General features: G+C 35.8%; 2 protein-coding genes across 4 annotated transcripts in view; one reads left to right on the forward strand and one right to left on the reverse strand.

The window, feature by feature from the left end:
• Positions 1 to 15680, forward strand: LOC136826188 (protein Star-like). Of its 2 annotated transcripts, none has more exons than XM_067083243.1 (8): positions 1 to 1299; positions 2228 to 2331; positions 3892 to 3956; positions 4469 to 4624; positions 6547 to 6752; positions 8582 to 8726; positions 8977 to 9231; positions 15031 to 15680. In XM_067083243.1, exons 2-7 carry the CDS (start codon positions 2232 to 2234, stop codon positions 9172 to 9174), a joined length of 870 nt encoding a protein of 289 aa, XP_066939344.1. In that variant the 5' UTR covers positions 1 to 1299; positions 2228 to 2231; the 3' UTR covers positions 9175 to 9231; positions 15031 to 15680. The 2 variants fall into 2 exon arrangements, with proteins under 2 accessions (XP_066939344.1, XP_066939345.1); XM_067083244.1 differs by having other exon boundaries at positions 342 to 473.
• LOC136826187 (serine-rich adhesin for platelets-like) overlaps positions 10435 to 19859 on the reverse strand; it is a 77905-nt gene continuing 68480 nt past the window's right edge. Inside the window, exons 6-10 of one of the 2 annotated variants that reach the window (XM_067083241.1) lie at positions 19662 to 19858; positions 18669 to 18875; positions 16909 to 17134; positions 14272 to 14452; positions 10435 to 11949 (exon numbers count right to left, since the gene is read on the reverse strand). In XM_067083241.1, the coding sequence (XP_066939342.1) occupies positions 11837 to 11949; positions 14272 to 14452; positions 16909 to 17134; positions 18669 to 18875; positions 19662 to 19858 (924 nt within the window). In that variant the 3' untranslated portion in view covers positions 10435 to 11836. Of the gene's footprint in view, positions 11950 to 14271; positions 14453 to 16908; positions 17135 to 17706; positions 17897 to 18668; positions 18876 to 19661; position 19859 lie in introns of those variants that run through there. The other variant, XM_067083242.1, reaches the window with a different exon arrangement.

Genomic DNA, 19859 nt, shown 5'->3' on the forward strand with positions numbered 1-19859 from the left:
GTAACAGGTGTCTATCGTCTATTTTGTCTTACTGCCTAGCTTCTGCAGGAGAGGACCGGCGTTTCATTCTGTGATCAAGGCTGGTTGTTTGATTGGACAAGACTGAGGTTTCGGGGTAATAGCTTTCGTAGTTCAGCGCCTGCGTGAAATTTCAAGGGAAACGAAACTAATTTGTGCCGGTTGGGGCTGATTTAGAAGATTGTTGCCAATAAAATAATCACATCTCTCACGCACAACGAGGCAGGAAAGAAACATTCGGTCTTATTTTTATGAAATTTAGGCTGCCAAGCCAAGCACTGGGGCACTCTCGGCCATTTAGGCTTAGGACAGTGAAAGGAAATAGTTAGAGTGGGTGGAAAGCAAGATAAAGCTATCCAGAAAATAATGGAGATGAAAGTGGAACTGGGAGAAAATCCTAGTTACACTGAGAAGTAGTTGGCAGAGAGTTGCAGAAGAACTGACGCAGAATGGAGGTAAAGTAAAAGGCTTAATTTATGTGGGTGCAGCCTACATTGTACGGGGAACTAAAATGTTGCTTTGAGCCGGAGCAGAAGTATTTCGGAAGGAGAATGAAACTGAAATGAATATCCATTGCATGCTGTCAAAGTATAAATTCTCATCTGGATTAATTATTGTGTGTTAGTTTCTCGCTGTTGCAGTTCAACGAAATTTATTTTAGCGTTTCACTTCAAGGGAGGAGACGTTCTAAAGGCTAATCCTCCCACATCACTACTACAATTAGGATGGCCGACTGTCATTTTCAGGTCCGTAGTCGCATCCTAATTAAGTGTTGTTACCCTCGTACTTTTATTTATACACTGTGTTTTTAATCATATTAGGCATAAAGCCATTGGATTGAACGGTAATAACACCATGAGTGACAAAAATTTGTGCCCCATGTCGACCTAGGTCACGGCCTAGGCCACTTTTGTATTCCAACCAGTCAGAAATGTATGATTAACATATCCTGACATCTGCCCTCCAATCCATCAAAATGGGAGCACGTGGCATAATTGCGCGAATTTTGCTTTACTTTGTTGCTACACGTGACAAATTCAACTCTGCAGAAAGTATATATCTTAAACTCTTACGGTGTTTGGAAGCTGTATATAATAATGGGTATTCCATGTGAATTCCGGACGTTTCAGTAAATAATTAAATGTTTATCAATTCAATGGCTGTCCAACACTGCCAGCATAAGACGTCATATCCCGACATGATATATGGTTATTTCAAATCACCTGAAGGCGAAAGTGAGGTTGGAACCCGATGACTTTAACTTCATCTATTCTGAATAAAGTAAGCAATTCAATTATTGTGTTCGAAAGATTAGTACTGTAGTTAAGTAGAAGGTGAGGCAAGTCCAGTCTTCACACACAGATAAGAAGACTACAGTTGCTTCCAGTTTGATGAAATTTTAGTGTTTCACTTCAAGAGTGGAATTGTTCTGACAGACCAGTTACATGATTACAACTGCACAGAAATTATTATTATTATTAAGTGCTGTAAATAAACCTTATAATTTCATACATAGCCTGTTTGTAATCACACTGGGTATAAAGCCATTGGCCATTGCCCTTGATAAACCTTACATTACACCGTTGTGTTACAAGCTTAATTTGGAATGCAGTATAATAGTGTGTGGAATTGCTTGCTAATTATCAATTCTTAGTTTTGAGCCTAAAGACAGACAATTCAAGTATTTGTAGAGTAACAATATCCTGTTGGCATGTGAAATTCGATTTTAGCCTAGTTTTGGTAATTCTATTTATTAGCTCCGTGCCTGTTTTTACCTTTTCAACTGGTTTTTTCTACACTTTTAGGGGTGCATTTGTTTGTTGTTGGCCAAATGGAATGTCCCTTTGCTGTGTTTAGTACTGGTCCGGGGGGGCGGGCGGGGTTGGGTACCCATACGTTAACAAGTTATTGCGCTTGCCGGACGGGATATGAACCGTTCAAAACAGACGTACCCGTGCTCTGTCTTGTGAAGATCGCGTATAGAAACCCCTTGTTGGATGGACTTCAGGGGTTAATTACAGGTTAATTACACTCGAGCGCCAAAAATTAAAGGTAAATTCATAATTAGTAACCAAAAAACTGTAGAAAAGTTGAGTTAGAAGGCAGTCGCCACCGCGGAGCTACTATATAGTTCTACCCTAGTTTTTTTCAGAAGGAACTGAGGCAGATTCAGTCATGTTTTCCCTATGATTTTGTTTTCACTTGACAGAGAGATGTACGTTCTGGGACTCCGAAGGAATGTCATCTTCTTGTTAGTCATGAGTATCCTGTTGAATTTCTATTTTGTATCAAAAAACTCCACAATAAAGGCAGGTGAGTCATAACCACAATTATTTTTGTTATGCATAAAAGATGTCATTAGCTTTGCCATCACCCACTATAGCACTGTACTTTACTTTGCCCTGACAAACTTGCATGACAAAGACAACTGGGTTTGTTAAAGGCACAAGAACCAGAATGCTTGCTCATGAGATGAACTGTTCGCATAAGAAATGTTCACTTACTATTGTCACACATAGCAGGAGCATCCTTATTTTCTGCCTGTTCATCTCCTGACTGAAACATAATTGAGCTGAGACTAAATCAGACTAGTTAAGAAGTTGAGCTTGCAAACCTCTTGGTTCTTTTGAATATTGTGCTTTTTAAAGTATTTTGCTAACTGTCATTTCAATGTTTTTAAATTTGAACTCCTAAAATGTCAAGGTTTGTCATGTCGTACTGCGTATTATGTCAAATGATTTTATTAGATTCTTTGAGTCCCCTACATTATCAAAAGGTAAAGATGTTGCTCTCTGTCATCTGACTGTTTTTCAGGAAACAAAAATGGCTAATTCTCGAAAGAAATTTCTCATTTCATTATCTGTTCACGGGCACTGGCCATGACACTTTTAACACTATCTCATGTTACCCTTTTCGTATCTGTGAAAAGTAAATAAAACAAATTAATTAAATAAAAAAAAAAATTAAATGAAGAGGTATATATGTAAAGTTGTGAAAAGTGTGCCTCCCCTGCCAAAGGTCCCAACACTGAAGAGGTGCTGTTACAGCTTTTAGACATTGAAATCAAACTTCTGGAAGTCATTGAGTGATTTTAAAGATTGTGAAGATTTTCACAAGACATACTGTATATTGCTCACACAATTCCTCACCATACCACTGATGTCTCAGATGTTGAAGTTAATATCATTTGATCTGATTAGAATATGAATGGGTGGTCATCAGTGATGGATGAATGTCAGATGCTTTAATTACATAAGCTCTAGTGACAATGTGTTGGGGTATGGGCATGGGACTGGCAACCTTACTTGAAATGCCAGTGTTTAGATGAGTAGCTTAATACCTTCTGGAACCCTCCTTCCCATATATGGGCACCAAGATGGACAAAAGAGGGTGGTCCAGTATATGGTTAATATTCTCTTGTAACAAAAAAAAAAAAAAAAAAAAAAAAAACACGGGAACTTGCAACAGACTTTTTGGAGTCTGGTGCTTGCAGCAATGTTTGATACTCAAAAATAATGATTTTTTAAAGTAAGAAAGATTGGCCTTAGGATTTTGTTTATCAAATCAAAACAGATCAGATTTGTACAGTATACCATATCATTGGTCTGAAGAAAAAGATCTCCATGACTGAACTTATTTAATGTTTATAAAGGATGATTTTGAATGACCATAGACCTTACAATTTTAAGTTAAGGTACTGTTATTAGAGCATGCCAGTAATGAATTTTTTGATTCTCAAAGACAAGGTTTTTTCCTCAAAATTTCCAATTCCAGTGCAATCTTTGTTTTGCCCATGGTTAATTTAATTTTATTCTTTCTTCTCTGAGTAGTCATTCATGCTGCTTAACTCACCAGTGCTGAAATTCGTTCCAGATGAGAATTCTACCAAAGGTACTGACTCTCTGCACAACTGCTTTATTCCAGAATATGACTTAGAGGTAAAGTTATTTCCACCATACTTTTCTCACTAACCACTATCATTTAAGATTTATGTTAAAGTATTGTGGAGAAGAATTATATTTTCCATTAAAAAAGAACTTGTGTTAGACATTGGCAATAACAATACAACTTGAAAATGTGTGTAAGTAGTATCGTGTTAGGAAACCACCTGGATTTTTAAATGAATACTGTACTAATGATACTTGGAGGTTTCTTGTATTTAAAAAGAATTATTCTTATATGTCACAGAGATTGTGTTATTTATTTGGTGAAGCATAATAACTATAAATTAACATTGGCAGTTATGTAAACATATTGAAATTGTAAAACTAATAGTAATTACCTACTTAAAAATACAGTACTGTATTTGATTAGATAAAATGTAAAAATTCTTTATCTTACAATAGAAAGGGAAACTACTGTAAATATTTAAAGTTTTTACTAAGGAAATTAGCATTGACACGCACATTCAAGGCAACTACTGTAAATAATGTGATTGTTTCAATTGTAGGGAGCAGCTCAGGATGACCCCAGACTTATAGGCTATATTCGCAGAGAACTACTGCAACCACCTTCACCACATCCGTATAATATTTATCACCCTGAAATGGTTCATTATTCACAATACAACCAGTCAGAGTTTGCTAACAAAACACTTAATGGAATGGTGAGTAAATCTCATTACCCTCCTTGTATTATGCGTAAGACACTAAGTGTATTATTTTAGGACTATCCTGTACAGTTATGTGAAATTATTCCTGATGCAGAGCAACAGAAGTGACAAGTATATTTGAAAGACAATTTATTTTCCTGTGAACTTTCCAAAACTTACAAAAAAGTTTAATGGCATTCTTCTCAGTAATTTCTTTGGAAGAACACTTGCCAAGTTCATATGGTGTAGGTAATTTATAACCATCACTACCTTTTTCAAATTCAGCAACCAAGGGACATCACTGCTGTATGGACAGTAGTTAAGTTTTTACAAAGTCAAGCCAAAAGTGCAAAGACACTGAATTTGGTATTTAACTCATAAGTTCATTTCTGTGTAAAGCAATATCATGTCGTTTCTTTTGTATTTAGGCTTTTCATCCTATCCTTATGTCTGCTGTTGGATCTCAAGCACTTTTATATCACTGCTGAGGTAAATCATTCTTCATGTTAAAAGCTACGTAAGTTTGTCGTTGAAAGATAGCGGCCCTTCTGTGATACATTAGTTAGATATATCCTAACAGAATACAGTATTAGGTCAGGATAAGGCTAGGTTTGCTAATGTATGCAGTGTTTTTACTTTAGTAATTTCCTAGAATTATTACAGAATATGGACTGCAAACTGGTAATCAAATTAAAAGAAGCTGCAGATTTTAATGAAAAATTACACGGTAAATATAAAATAATTCACACTTATCAAAGCATCAGCTACAAAATCATGTAAAATGTTATGTACAAGACTAAATATTATAATTATAAGTTTACCAAATTACCCGGATGCTGTTGAATATGCTACTAAGAATGCTTCAAAAAAAGATAACACTATGCACACCATGGGTATTTTGATTAGGCCAAAGTATTTAACAGTTCAAAAGCCAAAAGTCAGTTATGTAAACAATTTCCATCAAAGAAGCTGATTACTATGCATGAAAGTCCAGCATGTATTCTCTATCAGTGATTCTCACATTCCTTTCATATGCATGACTCCAGCTCTTTGCAGTCATGAACAACTTGTGGTAATTACGTCCAGTAGGACTTATGCAGTTTTGATGAGGTAAATGTTTGACCCTGTTCAGGATCATTCACTGTTCAAGAGCTACATTAGTGTTGGGATTAGCTGGACATTTTTCTTGGCAAAGAGTTTCTTTAGTCTTTTCACTGTGTCCGCATGTGGTGGTTCGGTCACAGAAGTATAAATAGCCTTTCAGTGGTAGGCATGGTTTCTGGTATTTTACTTCTTGCTGGTGAAAGTTTTACCAATGCACAGTTCTAAATGCCCAAGCAGTTGTTTTCTGTTATCCAGCAAAACTTGAGACTCTGATCGTATCCTTTGTTCCCTCAGATCACATCCTAACCACTATCTATAAAGCAGGTACTTATAAGAATCTCTTTCCAATTCTTATTACAAGCTAGAGTTCACCCTTAAGTTGTATGGTATTTTTGTTTGGCAGCTGAAACACAGAAATTGGAAGTTTTGTTGTGCCATGTGATAGATTTGAATTTTTTCTCAACATTTTTCTACGTGTCATTTTATTACCATAAAGTTCATTGTAGTTTATGAGTTGTGATTTACCCTAGTTCTTTTCACAAATATGCTTATACTGTACATCATCAATAAATAGGCATTCTGAACTACCTTAAACTATTACCATTAATAAGTACCTGTGGCAAATTTGCTCTTTTTTTACATATCTCAGAGCAGTAGAGGATTGTAAAGATAATGACACACTTTTCTTGAATAAATTACTTGCAATGGCTTGTTTTATGTTCAGTCTAAATGATTTTTGCTGATTATAGATGAAAGCATTCCTTCATGCTGTCTCATCAACATTATATTCAAATTAGAAGTATTGTGTTATAATTCCTTTAACTTCTATGCAGGAAGATGGATTTTACATTGAAGTTGGTGCATCAGAAGGTGAATTTTTGAGCAACACCTTATTTTTTGAGAGAAGACTTGGATGGAGAGGACTCCTAATAGAACCACTACCAGAAATTTACAAGTTGCTTCAGAGGAAAAACAGAAAAGCGTATATTATCAATGCTGCTCTTTCAACCACCCCCCATGCTTCTTATGTTACTTTTGAGTGAGTAATTCTTCACAAGTAAGAAGTATTGCTAATGGCTGCGGTATTTATGGTAAAGTATTCCTTACAACTGCTCACCCACACAAACTAAGACTTTGTTTAACAATGTCTAATAAGGAATGGACTCAGCAGCTTTTTGACTTGGCTTGTATTATGGAAGTTGCTGGTCAGTAACATGACCATTACTAAGACTGGTCAAGTGTAGTCATTGTAGGTACATACTGCAAACCTAACAAAATTCAAACATATATGGAAATATCTATGAGGGAACAGAATCTAGTGAAAAAATATTATTTAAATAGAAGACGTACCTGCTTTTAAATAGGAGTTAAAAATGCAAAATACTGGTCTGAAAAAATACCTTTCAATACATCCAGAAACTGATGGTGTCAATCCATGATAGTAAGGGCACTAAGGGCATGTAAACGCTACTTTGTTCTTGATATGTGCTAAATTGACACGACTTTTCAGAATCCATAAACATAACTAAAAGATACTATATAAAAAGATAAAGAAAAACAAATGTAGTCCTAACTCTTTGATACTATCTACATGAATTTGGATTGCAATAATTTCTGAGCTCTAATCTTAATATCTCATTCCATCTCAGCCTTTTTTCCTCCAGCCCTTTCTAAACATAGTTCTTTCATAGCATGCTTTGACAAGTCTTATTCCTCGCCTTCTCTCATTGTAATACATCCCCTTTCCCTTTTATGTTGTTTTTGTAATACATTTTCTCATTCTCATGGACTCGTTTCTTCCATTATCATGTTTGTACATAAGGGTTTTCTGTTCTGCTTATGAGTGACTAGTTCTTCAACTGCTTTCTTCTAATCATTTTATTTTTCTTGTTGGTCCTGAAGCACTTCCATTTTTTATCTTCCTGAAGGTTCTCTTAACCCCTTGAGATTTACCTATCTCCCTCTGTTAGTCTGTCTGTCAACATGATGCTTTAACGTCATGAACTAACACATTAACGGGCTGCTTCAGGAGCAAGAATCCATGCTGGTATAAGGCCAGCTCAGTCTAACAACAGTAAATTGTGTCACTATCCCTGGGCTTTTTGAACAACCTTGGGTTGTTTTGGCTCTTAAAGCCAGACCCACTACATGTAGCGATGTTCAGACTTCTGCATATATAAATTTGTTATACTGTCCAGTCATAAATACAGTATATTCGTTTCATCCATATGTTCTCTCATGTTTATGTAAGGAAGTTTTTTTTTAACTTTTTTTAATCTACTTTTACATTTCATAACATTTAAATCTTAATTTACATGAGATATCTGCCTCTCAACCTCACAAGTTTGACTGGGCCAGCAGCAGGAAGGGGAGGCAGTTATGCCAGTGAGGAGATTTGTCCCTGCGAGCCCACTGTTATCACTGCCAATTAATCTTTTTGATGATATCTTTTAGCATGTGCAGTGCAGTACTTGAATTTTGATTAGCTTCCATATGCTTCAACTTAATCGGCTTGTGATCGTGAGTGCATTGTATGCACAGTTCCAGAATTTTCATACAACACTTTGATGATGAAGACATTATGCAAAAATCCAAGTAATATCCCAGTGAGAATACTGTACATTCTACTTTAGGTCATTTAAAAGTAAGGTTAATTTACCCTACTTTTACTTAAGTGTTCACATAAGAGGCACTTTTATTGTGTGTATATGGTGGCAGCTGTTCAGAAAATTTGTAAAAAAATGTTAATGAAAAGAAAGGAGATGGACTTCCGAAGTAACTAGTACTGTACCTTTGCTTCTAACCTTAGTTTTTTTCTTATGCTAAGGCTCTCGGTATTGGGCACTAAAACTTTTTTTTACTTTACAGGCCTACAGTGGGCTTGGGAACAAGTAGTCACCTGAGTGACAAAGGCATCATTTTGAAGGGTATTCCCCTGTACTCTATTCTTCGAGCCTTGGATGTCGAAGTCGTTGACTTCATGTCTTTGGATATTGAGTCATTTGAGGTTAAAGTTAGTATATTTGTCAGTGCAGTGAATTACTCAACTGTGGAAATAATAATTCAAAGCCCTGGATACTAAATGTCACAAGTACAGAATGGCAGTGTAGACATTATATAAGTTTTTGAAAGTGATATGCATTACCAAAATTATAATTAATGAAGACTTAAGTTTCACACGGTTAGGCAGTGACCTCGTAAGTGCTAAACTTCACTCTAAATTGTAATATTATTCATACTATAGTGTCCTGTTTTTCTTACAGATACTAAAGACGATTCCCTGGGACAAAGTGACCTTCCGATTAATGTGTATCGAAGTTACTCATATCCCGGAAGGGATTAATTATTTAACAGAATATCTTACGGATAAGGGATACAAGTTTCTGGGTTTAGGACATGCTGATGCATGGTATGGTTGGCCAGACTTGCTCCCAAGAAACACACCCCTGGCGCCACCTTGAATAACTCTGATCATCAAGAAGCAAGTCAGGCTTTTACATGAAGGCTTTTCAGTTAACGTAAGTAAAACTATTGAGTAATGCCTGTTCATTGATCATATTGATTAGGCAAAAGGCTATGGTGTATTAAATATCAAATCATTAGTTATGATTCGTGGTTTACAGTATTTTTTTTTCACTAGTTTTATGGAATGCAGTAATGATTCAACAGTCTGAATTATTAGTGTCAGTTGTCTTATTTAGAAACTTGCAAATACTTGGGTGTCAAGCATACTGTTATCAGGTGAGGTTACAACTAAGTCAGCATTGAGAGTAAATTGTTGTTCATTTATGTGTATGGCCAGGAAAGTAAAGGCAGTGACAGGTTATGAAACAATTTAAATTGTATCATATGCCAGTTTCCAATATTTACATCCATGTGATGAGTTCCACCTCCGTCCTTAATTTTTGTTTTCACATTTATTATGTGCAAATAATGATGAAAGCTAATAGTAATTCCTGCTGATGGGTCCATTTGCACAAATGCTGTTGGTGTCTCTTCTGAAGTGGTAAAGTATAGATCACCATGACACCTGTCAGAACATCCACAGCCATATTCCTGTGCATCCTTTCTGATGCCCATAACTACGGTATTGATTTTATTGATTTTCAGTCACTTTCATATTCCACTCCTCCAACCCTGAAACATTTCAAAAACATCTTCCTCTAAATTATGCTGTTGCTTATGCCACAACATTCTGCGTGTAGTACCTCCCAGTAGTCTCTTCTGCACTCTCTAACATCCTTCACTAATGTGATAATGAACTAGGTCTGGTTCCTTGATGGACACTAACTCTCTTCGGAATGCCTGCCACTGTATGGGTAACTAGCGTAATTATATTTGCCAGTACAGTACCTTTGCCATAAAGCCTAAACGGTTTTTGAATTTTAACTCGTTTTTTTGCATAACTTTCTCCTACATTATCACAGTATACTCAGGCAATCGTACTCTTCTATAATTTTCATCTTGAAGACCCTTACCCAGTATTTTTGTATGTACAGTAACTTTTTATCTGTATGGTGGGAAAATAATTTGAAAATTAAAACATGTTTGCATTACTAATCAATATTTCAATGTTGCAAAGATGAACTGTTAATGTCTTATTCACACTACTGTTCATTGCAGGCTGCAAGAAATTACAAATGTCCCAAGACATGTGCCATTGTAAAGGTTCTTTCATCTTTATCATGGAAATAAAGCTCGGAATAGTACAAAAAAACTGATTATCAATAAATATTTTATTTAACATAGTTTGTAACTTTAGGACGGAACTAATTACAGAAATAACTATCACAGCAACTGCAAACAAATGACTTAAAAATTACAGCCACTTGATATTTTGCTCTGTCTTTTTGTAACATGAAATGTACTGAACTTACCAAATTGTGCACATTACCTTTTAATTGTACATTTATTAAGTTTACAAATTATGATTTAGAAACATTTTTGTTGTATTGTGCATGAATGACATTTACAAAGTAAAGCTTTATTTGAATTATCCAATAATTAACTTAAAATCTTTTCAGTGCACAACATGGAAAAAGGTTAGTACAAAAAAAAAAAAAAAAAAAAAAAAAAATGACTAGAATGTTTCAGACTGCTCACAATAAGTAGAGTAAGTGACAGCTTACAGAATTATAAAGATTCACCTCTATTTTCATATTAAGTAATATGTCTAATCTCTTATGTTTTCTCAATACATGTATGTGTAATTTTTTGTTTTGTCAAGTACAAAAATGCGCTCTGTCTGCAGCAGTAATAGGCAAGTGTATTGTGAAAATCAAGTAATTTAAAGGAATATTTTCTATTAAGAAAAATATAGTCAAGTGTATAAGGAATATTTTCTGTCAAGAAAAAGAACTGAATGGCTTCATGAGATCTGTGTACAAAATGACCCAACTAGTTTACATACCATAATTTGAAACAATTTACATTACATGTGTATATAAAAAGGCTTACAGTGAAACGTTATGCATACATTGCTTTACTTCCAGAAATTTATATATACAGTTGATGAATTACAAGAAGCTTTTGCCTTTATAGGGATAGATTGGACGGATCGCTGCACACTTACAGAAAAATGAAATACAAAACCCATTAAAAGACAACACTTAATGTAATACAGATTGTCGTAATTAGCATTGGCATTTTCATTTTAAATCTAAAAAACTAAACCCATTAGAAGCCAACACTTGATGTAATGTGTACAAATTGTCTTAACTAGCATTGGCATTTTTATTTTGAATCTGTGTTGCTTTTCTTGCTTTCACATATATCTATGTGATATCAAAAGATAAATTTTAGTTCATAATTTTTATTTTTTTTTATTCACAAGCTCATTAACAATTATTCACGTAAATGAACAGACTACAGATTCAGCTTCACAGCTTACCACAAAAGAGAAATTGATGGTGTTCACTCAAGGTTACAAAAATTATATATAGTTTATACTTTTCAGTTAAACGTTATAACCATTTAAAATCACAGTATTTGGTAACAAAATCAAGTGTCCTAAAAGGAATCATTTTCAAATGATGAACAAATCCAATGAAATCATTAAATAATTTAGTTATGCTTTACTCCAGAGGTATTAAATGGTTTGGCTTCACCTCCTATCTACTGCTTTTATAGTATAGGGTCCATTCCATTCCACTCAATTGTTGCCCCATGCCACTTAGTGCGGATGCATAGCTCTAATGGGGGTACTACATTTGTGTCAGCTTCTACTTTATCCAAATCTGGAAAATAAAAGTCTTTGTTACTAAATTGTATATGACATTTGTGTGTACTGTACTGTGTAGTGTATTGTTCACATTTGTGGCATGAAGATCTTTAGTAACAGTGTACAAGTAAATAATATAAAGTAATATTTGTTTTAAACTTTTGAAAAGTTCTTTTCCTCAGTAAATGGATATTTGTTTTATAACTTGAAAAGTTCACCTTTCCTCAGTTAATGCTATTTGACAGAATGCACAGTATTCAGTCCAAAGACACTCTAATCCACTGTGAAGTTTCTTTCAGATTTCCAGTGGTTTCAAGGTCTGCTGTGGCTAGACTTTTGGGTGTAGATAAGCCGTCAGTTTTTGAGAGAACCTGTTCTCTCCAAACCCAGACCAGCAGCTAATCTTCTTCCTCTAGAAAGTGCAGGGAGTTTCCCCAGCCCCTTCACATTCCATTTTGAGCCACGTCCCGGAAAGGAGAGAAGGGGAAGAAAGGAGGATACCGAGGCTGGCATTCCTCCTCCTCAGCTGCCACAAGCAAGGGGATGCCCACCACTTCACTGGGCAGTGTGGCAGAGACAGGGAGCAGAGCCCTTGGTAATTTCAGTCCTTCTGGCCAGCTACTGTATTTCCTTTAAGGACCCCTAAGGTGGCTCCACCCAACAAGGTTACAACAGTGTTGCTACCCACTAAGGTTTTTCATGTGATAGCCCACCATGAAGGTCTTGATAGCATACCTAGGTACTTCATCTACTGCCTGGGGATGTGATCGGACTTGTACCAGTTGATCTTGATTCCCAGATGGAGACCAAAAACCAGCTGACAATCCCTGTCACAAAGGAGGCAGTCCCTGGAGGAACCCAAAAATAACCAATTGTCCAGGCATTGAACAATTACCCTTCGAACATGCCCAAGTTAAGATCATCTGTGAACACTCAAGTAAACACTTGAGAAAAGGTCACCAGCCCAAAGCACAGAGCCTCAAGTTGGATTCTTGTAGAAAGGGTACTTGAAGGGATACATGTGCAGGTCTTATCAAAACCATTAAGTTGACCTCCAAAAGCCTTGACAACCTCTCTGATGGAATCTAACACTGAATGCAGTTTCCATAGTGCAACAAATCTGTCAACATAACTGTTTAACAATGAGAGGTCAATAGCAGCTTTCCAAACCCCAGTTGCCTTCTATATGAGGAAGAAGGTAGCTGTAAAACCTGGAGGCTAAATCTACAACTTCCATGGTTCTTTTCTTCATCATCGTTTATGTCTTCAACAAGGCCCGAGATTTCCTGGAGAAAAAGTTGGAAACAGTATTAGTGTCAAAGAGATAGGTGGATGAACATCCTGAAGGGAAGCCTGTATCCATCTCTCAGGAATGACATGACCCAAAGGTCCACTCCCTGCTACCTTGCCCAGTGACATAAGTTACTACTAGTAACAGTGTAGGATGGGGATCACCACTCTCAACAAACCCTTTTTGCCTTCTCCCTTCCTGGACTGGCCAGAGAAAGGTAGACAAAAGAACTTGGAAGGCTCCTCACCTTTCTATGAAGAGGAAGATTAAGCTTCCCGTTGCAATGAACGTGAAACTTTAGCATCAACAACACAGCATAGTTCAAGATGGAGTACCAGGAATCCTGCCTACAAAGCTCAACTGTGAGCTCTACCTTTCCTGGAGGAAAGTATAGAGAACAAGGAGAGCATATTATCTGTTCCAAAGAAAACCACCGGACACAAGGAAAAGCAAAATAAAAGCGCACAAAGGAGGTGAAAGGAAACATTGATAGCAAGCTACCTACCCACTTCAAAATCCAATGTGTGCACAGGGAAGATAGAGCAATAATCATAAAATAAATAAATAGTTAAGGGACAAGATTCAATGGCCATTCCAGCTTGTACCGAAGGATTTAAATGGCAACAATTGTATACCCATTGGAACAAAGAGTATTTTGGAAGTTCTCCTTATAAGCCAGTGATCTTTGATTAACGCAATCTCATTATCTCCAACTGTGCTGCTCGTCATGCATCCTAAAATGCTACTACACTTTTATTTATCTAGATTTGTATTTACAACAGTGTATCACAGAATTAACTGAAAACTGATTATTATTACAGAAACAGTATTACAGTGGCATTTTATTACCTTCACTCAAGCTAACATCTGAAGCCCAAGTTAAAGAACTGAATACTCGTTTTGCCACAAGATGTTACTGATGTTGTATGGCCTAACTCCAAGGCACTAAAAATAAGAACCTCAATGTCAATATCTGTCAGCATAAAAAATGGGCAGAACTTTCAAGCCACTTTAAAATTACAAGGAACAATAAGAAAAATTTCTTACCTAGAGTAAGACGAATTTCATCATCTTGTAGTGCTAAACCATCGTAATAGTATAAGTCAAACCTAGCAACAGAGGGCATGTCAGAAGTTACAAGTGTATCCCGACTGAAGATGACACTGAAGTGGCTTTCACAACATATAACCCAGACTGGATACTGGGGACTCTTCAGATATGAGCCAACCTGTTGATATAAAAGTAATTTTACTTAAACTACAGAAGAAAATAAGGGGCAGTCTGATTTATGAATAAAACTAGGCACAAATATGGGTTTAAAAGGTTAAAAAACAAATAACAGTCATTTACATATGTCAGATTACTGAGGCAGTAAGATTAAGATGGATGGCAGAAATCACTACTGAACAGACCAAAATTTAGTGATGTACGTCATGTATATCATCTATGATCCAGTTGTACCATTATATTCAATATATTGTATGCACTTTTTTCTTCAGTTTGTTATTTCAGCATTCCATACAATAATGCATAAAAATATATTTACAATATCTAAAAGTTGATTACTTCAGGTCTAAAAGTAAGTCAATAAGCACCTACACCTTCTGGAACAAAATTCTGAATTTTACAGGTGATATCCTGAAATTTACTGTTTCCTTCATGTAAAATCTATCACAGTAATTCAAAATAAGCGTGAATATTTTAACTTGTGCAATATTGTATATGCTTCACTATAATAGTTTTTATTTCAGTTTGTATGCTTTGCCTGTCAGTAACTTTTCCCACTAATTCTGCTGTCTTTTTCAGGTTTGTGGAATGAATGTTGTGCTCTCCATTTCACCAAAGTCAAAACCTGTGGCTTGATTTTTCATTCATCATTGCAGCCAAAGAAAAAGTAACAAGAAATAAAGACCTTGATGAATGCACACACCACTCTCCCATAAAGGTTTGGTTCATAACAGTCCTTATGGAAGAAGGATAGAATTAGAGGTTAATAGAGGGGTTATTCATGAAAGTCTAGTTTTCATGTTAACTTAATGGTAATGGATGTAGTATTCAGCAGACTGTAGTGAAAGTGGAGTTGGGAATTCATTTGTGACTGTAATTTGTGATTATTAAAGGTAGACCATAACATTTTTTTATTCGTTGTTGCTTTACGAAATGGGAATCCTAATGGTGTTTGCTTATGAAGGTCTAGATTTTGGAGATACAGTATAGTGTTGACTGATAAATGCAACTTTAAAATTACCATATTAAACTGGAAGACAGTAAATTATTGAGTGAAATCTAATTGAAAATGGAAATTGTTTCAGTATTTGTTTTACTTGGAACTGTAAAGGTTATAGGTTAAGTCTAATATTAGGTTAGTTTTAAGTACATGTATGTGAATGGTTGTGGTGTATGTATGTATTTATGTAAATATGTACATATTTGTAAATAAAAAGGAAAAGTGTAAAGTGTGTTTATATTCTTCTTACCCCAAGAGATAAATCCGCCACAGCACAACTTTCAAAAAATCATAAATTTGCTGAACAGATTTGAGGAATAACTGAAAATTTGTATTATTGTAATATGGTTTGTCATGGCAGCATGGCTCAGGTGAGGTAAGGAATAAGGCTATGGCATCAGTCAGAACTGGTGCACACAATTTCTGATGACACTCTAGTCTACCACAAAAAACTATGTTTGCTGATGAACCTGAGAATAGCAAGTCTTCCTTCTATGCAACCCTGTGTAGACAGCTACTCTAGGTTGTTGCAACTACCTGTAATTCCTTAGTACTGACAGCATTGCAACTGTGGTTCTGGCCTTGGCGAAGCAAAATAAGCGTGAGATTCCAGCACTTCCACAGGCACCATGTAACAAAGTCATGCAAAATGAGAGGAAAATTGCTACTATTGCTACCCTAGCTTAAAGCTCCTTTGCATTCTCACCTAGACAAACACTGATGACCATATATCTAATAAATGAAAAAGATGGACACGTAACCCTTTAAAGCTAAGGTAACAACAGTTCTCAGTGTGATGGCTCCACCTGATTACCAACTAGCAGTAATTATGTCAAGAATGTCTGAACCTTGTGAGGACATACCAAAAGTGAACCTCTAGATATCACCCCATTTTACTGGTCAAATTTAATTCCTACGCTGTACTTTACTTCCATGTTCCTGGCTTTTCTTTACTGGCACTAACTTTGAGCTAAAAAAAAAAAAAATTTAACTCAGCTTTATCAACCCCAACTCCTGTACTGGAGTGTAACAGAAATACAAATTGTGCTTCTGGAGTATGCACTGCCCTGTGAATTGTAAGTATTGTAATATATTGTCAAATTTCTTTCTGGAAACAAGATTGAGCTTGATAACAGTGAGGAAGTGGGAGAGAGAAAACCAGTGATATTGTGGCTACTAACACCACTGGGAGATTACAAGACTGTAACTAATACATTTTTATACCTACCAGAGTGCATGATAAAATGGAAAATAAAAAACAACAATTTACGCTTAAATGGAAAACTTAAGACAACAATTTACTTGACCGAGGAACACTTCGAATGAAATCGAAGTTATCCTGACACAAATACCCTGCATAAATTTATAGTCTTGAGAATTTGTGGGTAAATATCTAGAACAGAATAAACTTGAAAAACATACAAAAAAAGGTAAATAATAAATTTTTCCCTCCTTACCTTATAGCAATCATAATGTTCAAACAATGAGAGAAATCCAATCTCAGATTTGTGCTGAATTCCATGTAGGACAACCCTCTGTTCTGGATCAGTCCCTAAAACTTGTTCTCCGTTGAATGTGTTGGTGGTTGCGTGTCCAGTCATTAGAAGGTTGACTATCTCTTGCGAAGAGTACCCGTGAACATTTACAAGATGACCACCCCCAGCATCCATATCCGTTTTGACACTGAAGATGGGAAATAATAACTAGTAGTAAATTACGTTATCAAACTCAAACCAGTGGAAATGGTAGCAGCACCTCCAATTGATAGACATTTTGAGGGTCTAGCCTTTCTGATAAGCAAGTGTCTGCTAAATAACAATGACTTAAATATTTTCCTCATAAGTTACAGTTAACAGCAAATCCACATGGTTCCTAACCTAAACTAACCTGTACTTTACACTGGACATTCAATTTAAGAGATATATGGAAAAATGTACAACATCCAAAATGGAAACTTGAGAATCATCATATGGTAGCTGGTAAGTACATAACTCTGCTAAGTTAAGATGTTACTATAACCTACCATAACATCACTCAACAGAATAACTGAAATATAAGGTCTGTTACAGACACTGAAGACATTCACAGCATAAAAAAATTACAGTATACAGTACCTTTATTTGCTTAAAAAACTAAATCCAAATATTCAATGTTGAATACACCATAAATATACAGAGAAATCAATAAAAAAAAAAGTGCCAAATTACCTGTTAAAATGTACTTATAAAATGATACTGTATATACTGTAAGAAAGTATAAAATCATTTAAAACTTAAAAATAGTGTTCGACTGCATGACAACGCTAGCTCTTCACAGTAAATTCATTTGTGCACTTGTCTATTTTACTTGCAGCATCTTGTTTACACTGAATTTATGTCTAACAGTAAGTCCCACAACTTCAAAACAGTTCCTTGTGCCAGTGCTGCTAACCATAATGCCATTCCACTGGAAATAAGGTGGCTAAGATAAAAAAAACTACAAAAATGGTGAAAAGATTGCTGCCATAACTTGTTCTCGAGGCTTGAGTTGGACTACATTATTGTTAATCAGTCACAATAAATCATATCAGGCAGGTGCAGCACAGTATATGGTACGTATGTAATTTTTTGTTTGTTTTCTTTATATTCATCAAAAGGACAGTAAAATGCTTACCTGTCAAACAGCCTATTATACATGTATTAATACTGTTTTGGGAGTTGTCTATAGGGTGTCTAGGTTGATTTTAAATGGCTCATTCGACCTGAGTTCTTTTTCGATTTTTGTCTTGTTACAGACTCATGACAGCCAGGTATTACTGGACTTTCTAAAATGCTCACGCAGCAGAGCTCTAGCATTACTAACAAAATGACTTTATCCAAGTCTTAACTGTCCAGTTAAACTTTAATAAATTAAGTAATAGTACAGTAATATCAATCGATATAATTACTGCAAAAATATTTATATGCATATTTCCCAAAACATATGTTCTGCTTATTACAACATCAACATGAAAAACCAAAACTTCTGCCATAAATGTGACATGTTACACATAAAACAATGAGATGTCCTATGAAAAGAAGTATTTTATCAAATACAGTAATCATGAACTTAGTTCAAAAACCCAAAAAATATCTATCAAATTGCAAGACATGAAAGTATGTTTAAAAATAAAAATCTTAAAAATAAATTTCAAAGCAAAAGAAGAGAGCGTAATACTGTAAATGGCTGAACTACTCACTTTTCAACTCCACGACTCAACAAGACCGATAGGAGCAGGACAACACATCCAGCACTACTTTCATTGGTGAAAGCAGGGAGGTGATTGGTAACAGCGTCATACAACTGGTGCTGTTCAACATACTCGTGGATGGTGAGGGTTTCCGTCAAACCATCACGGCTATATCTGCCAACACCCTCCTCGGTGAAGTGAGGGAATGATCCAGGACTGTGGAATGAGACTTGACTTAATCGCAAGGAGGAAACATATGGGAAAAAAAAATTCGGATCATGTCAAGATTAGCGAACTCAACATCTCCATGTCAAGAACAGCAAACCCAATGATCCCCATGTAAAGAATGGCCAACCCTTTCCAGTCTGAACTCCAATTCCACATGAGGGCTAGTACTAAACATGGCGAAACAGTGATTCATCTACACTGTTTTGCTGTGTTTAGTACTACCCTGGGGGGGGCAAATGTATTTTGCCTTTAGTACTAGCCCCTGGGGGATCAAATGTATGGTACTGAAGTGTTCATGTCTAAAACAGCGAACCCGATTATTCCTGTGTAAAGAATAATGAGCCCAATAATCTTCTTGTAAAGAATAGTGAACCCTGCTGTGAGTGGGTTCACTAATCTTGACATGATCCAAAACTTCTTCACCAGTCTCAAAAATACAAAATGCACCTAATAATAGGAGTAAAACTGTACACTAAACAACAAAATGCACCTATTAATAAGAGTATAACTGCATGCTGTAACACAAGTGTCATTTGAAAAACTAATGCACAAAAGTTATGACTAAAACTAACCTAAATTTCATATAAATTTCTATTAATGCAAGTGTAATGAAATTATTTACCAAACTAAATAGGACCCTGCTTTGATTCCTTATTAGATAAAGGTATGTACAGTATATACCTGTGTCTTGCTAAATCAGATTTTACTCATCTTTCAATACCTATATTTTCCACACACTTATATTTTGTTATATGTGTACTGTATTGTACTCACAGTGCAAGTATAGCCTTCTGATCTTGTCCAGCCTTCCATAGTATTTCTGTTATTGACGTCGCCAAGGCCCATGACCATTCACGTTGCGATGGCCGTAAGGGACTGATGGGACTTGTATTGGGAGATACGGCACTTCCAAATATCAAATTTTTCATCATATAAGCTTGAACACAAGCTAGAATACCGCATGGACCACCC

This window comes from Macrobrachium rosenbergii, chromosome 40 (genome assembly GCF_040412425.1).
Source record: "Macrobrachium rosenbergii isolate ZJJX-2024 chromosome 40, ASM4041242v1, whole genome shotgun sequence".
Taxonomy (NCBI): domain Eukaryota; kingdom Metazoa; phylum Arthropoda; class Malacostraca; order Decapoda; family Palaemonidae; genus Macrobrachium; species Macrobrachium rosenbergii.

What these genes read in the sequence shown, in the direction of transcription:
- LOC136826188 (XM_067083243.1), top strand. Translation starts at nt 2,232, where the DNA reads ATGTACGTTCTGGGACTCCGAAGGAATGTCATCTTCTTGTTAGTCATG. An exon ending in TTCCAGAATATGACTTAGAG is followed by an intron (nt 3,957 to 4,468) that starts GTAAAGTTATTT and finishes TTTCAATTGTAG; the next exon opens with GGAGCAGCTCAGGATGACCC. An exon ending in ACAAAACACTTAATGGAATG is followed by an intron (nt 4,625 to 6,546) that starts GTGAGTAAATCT and finishes ACTTCTATGCAG; the next exon opens with GAAGATGGATTTTACATTGA.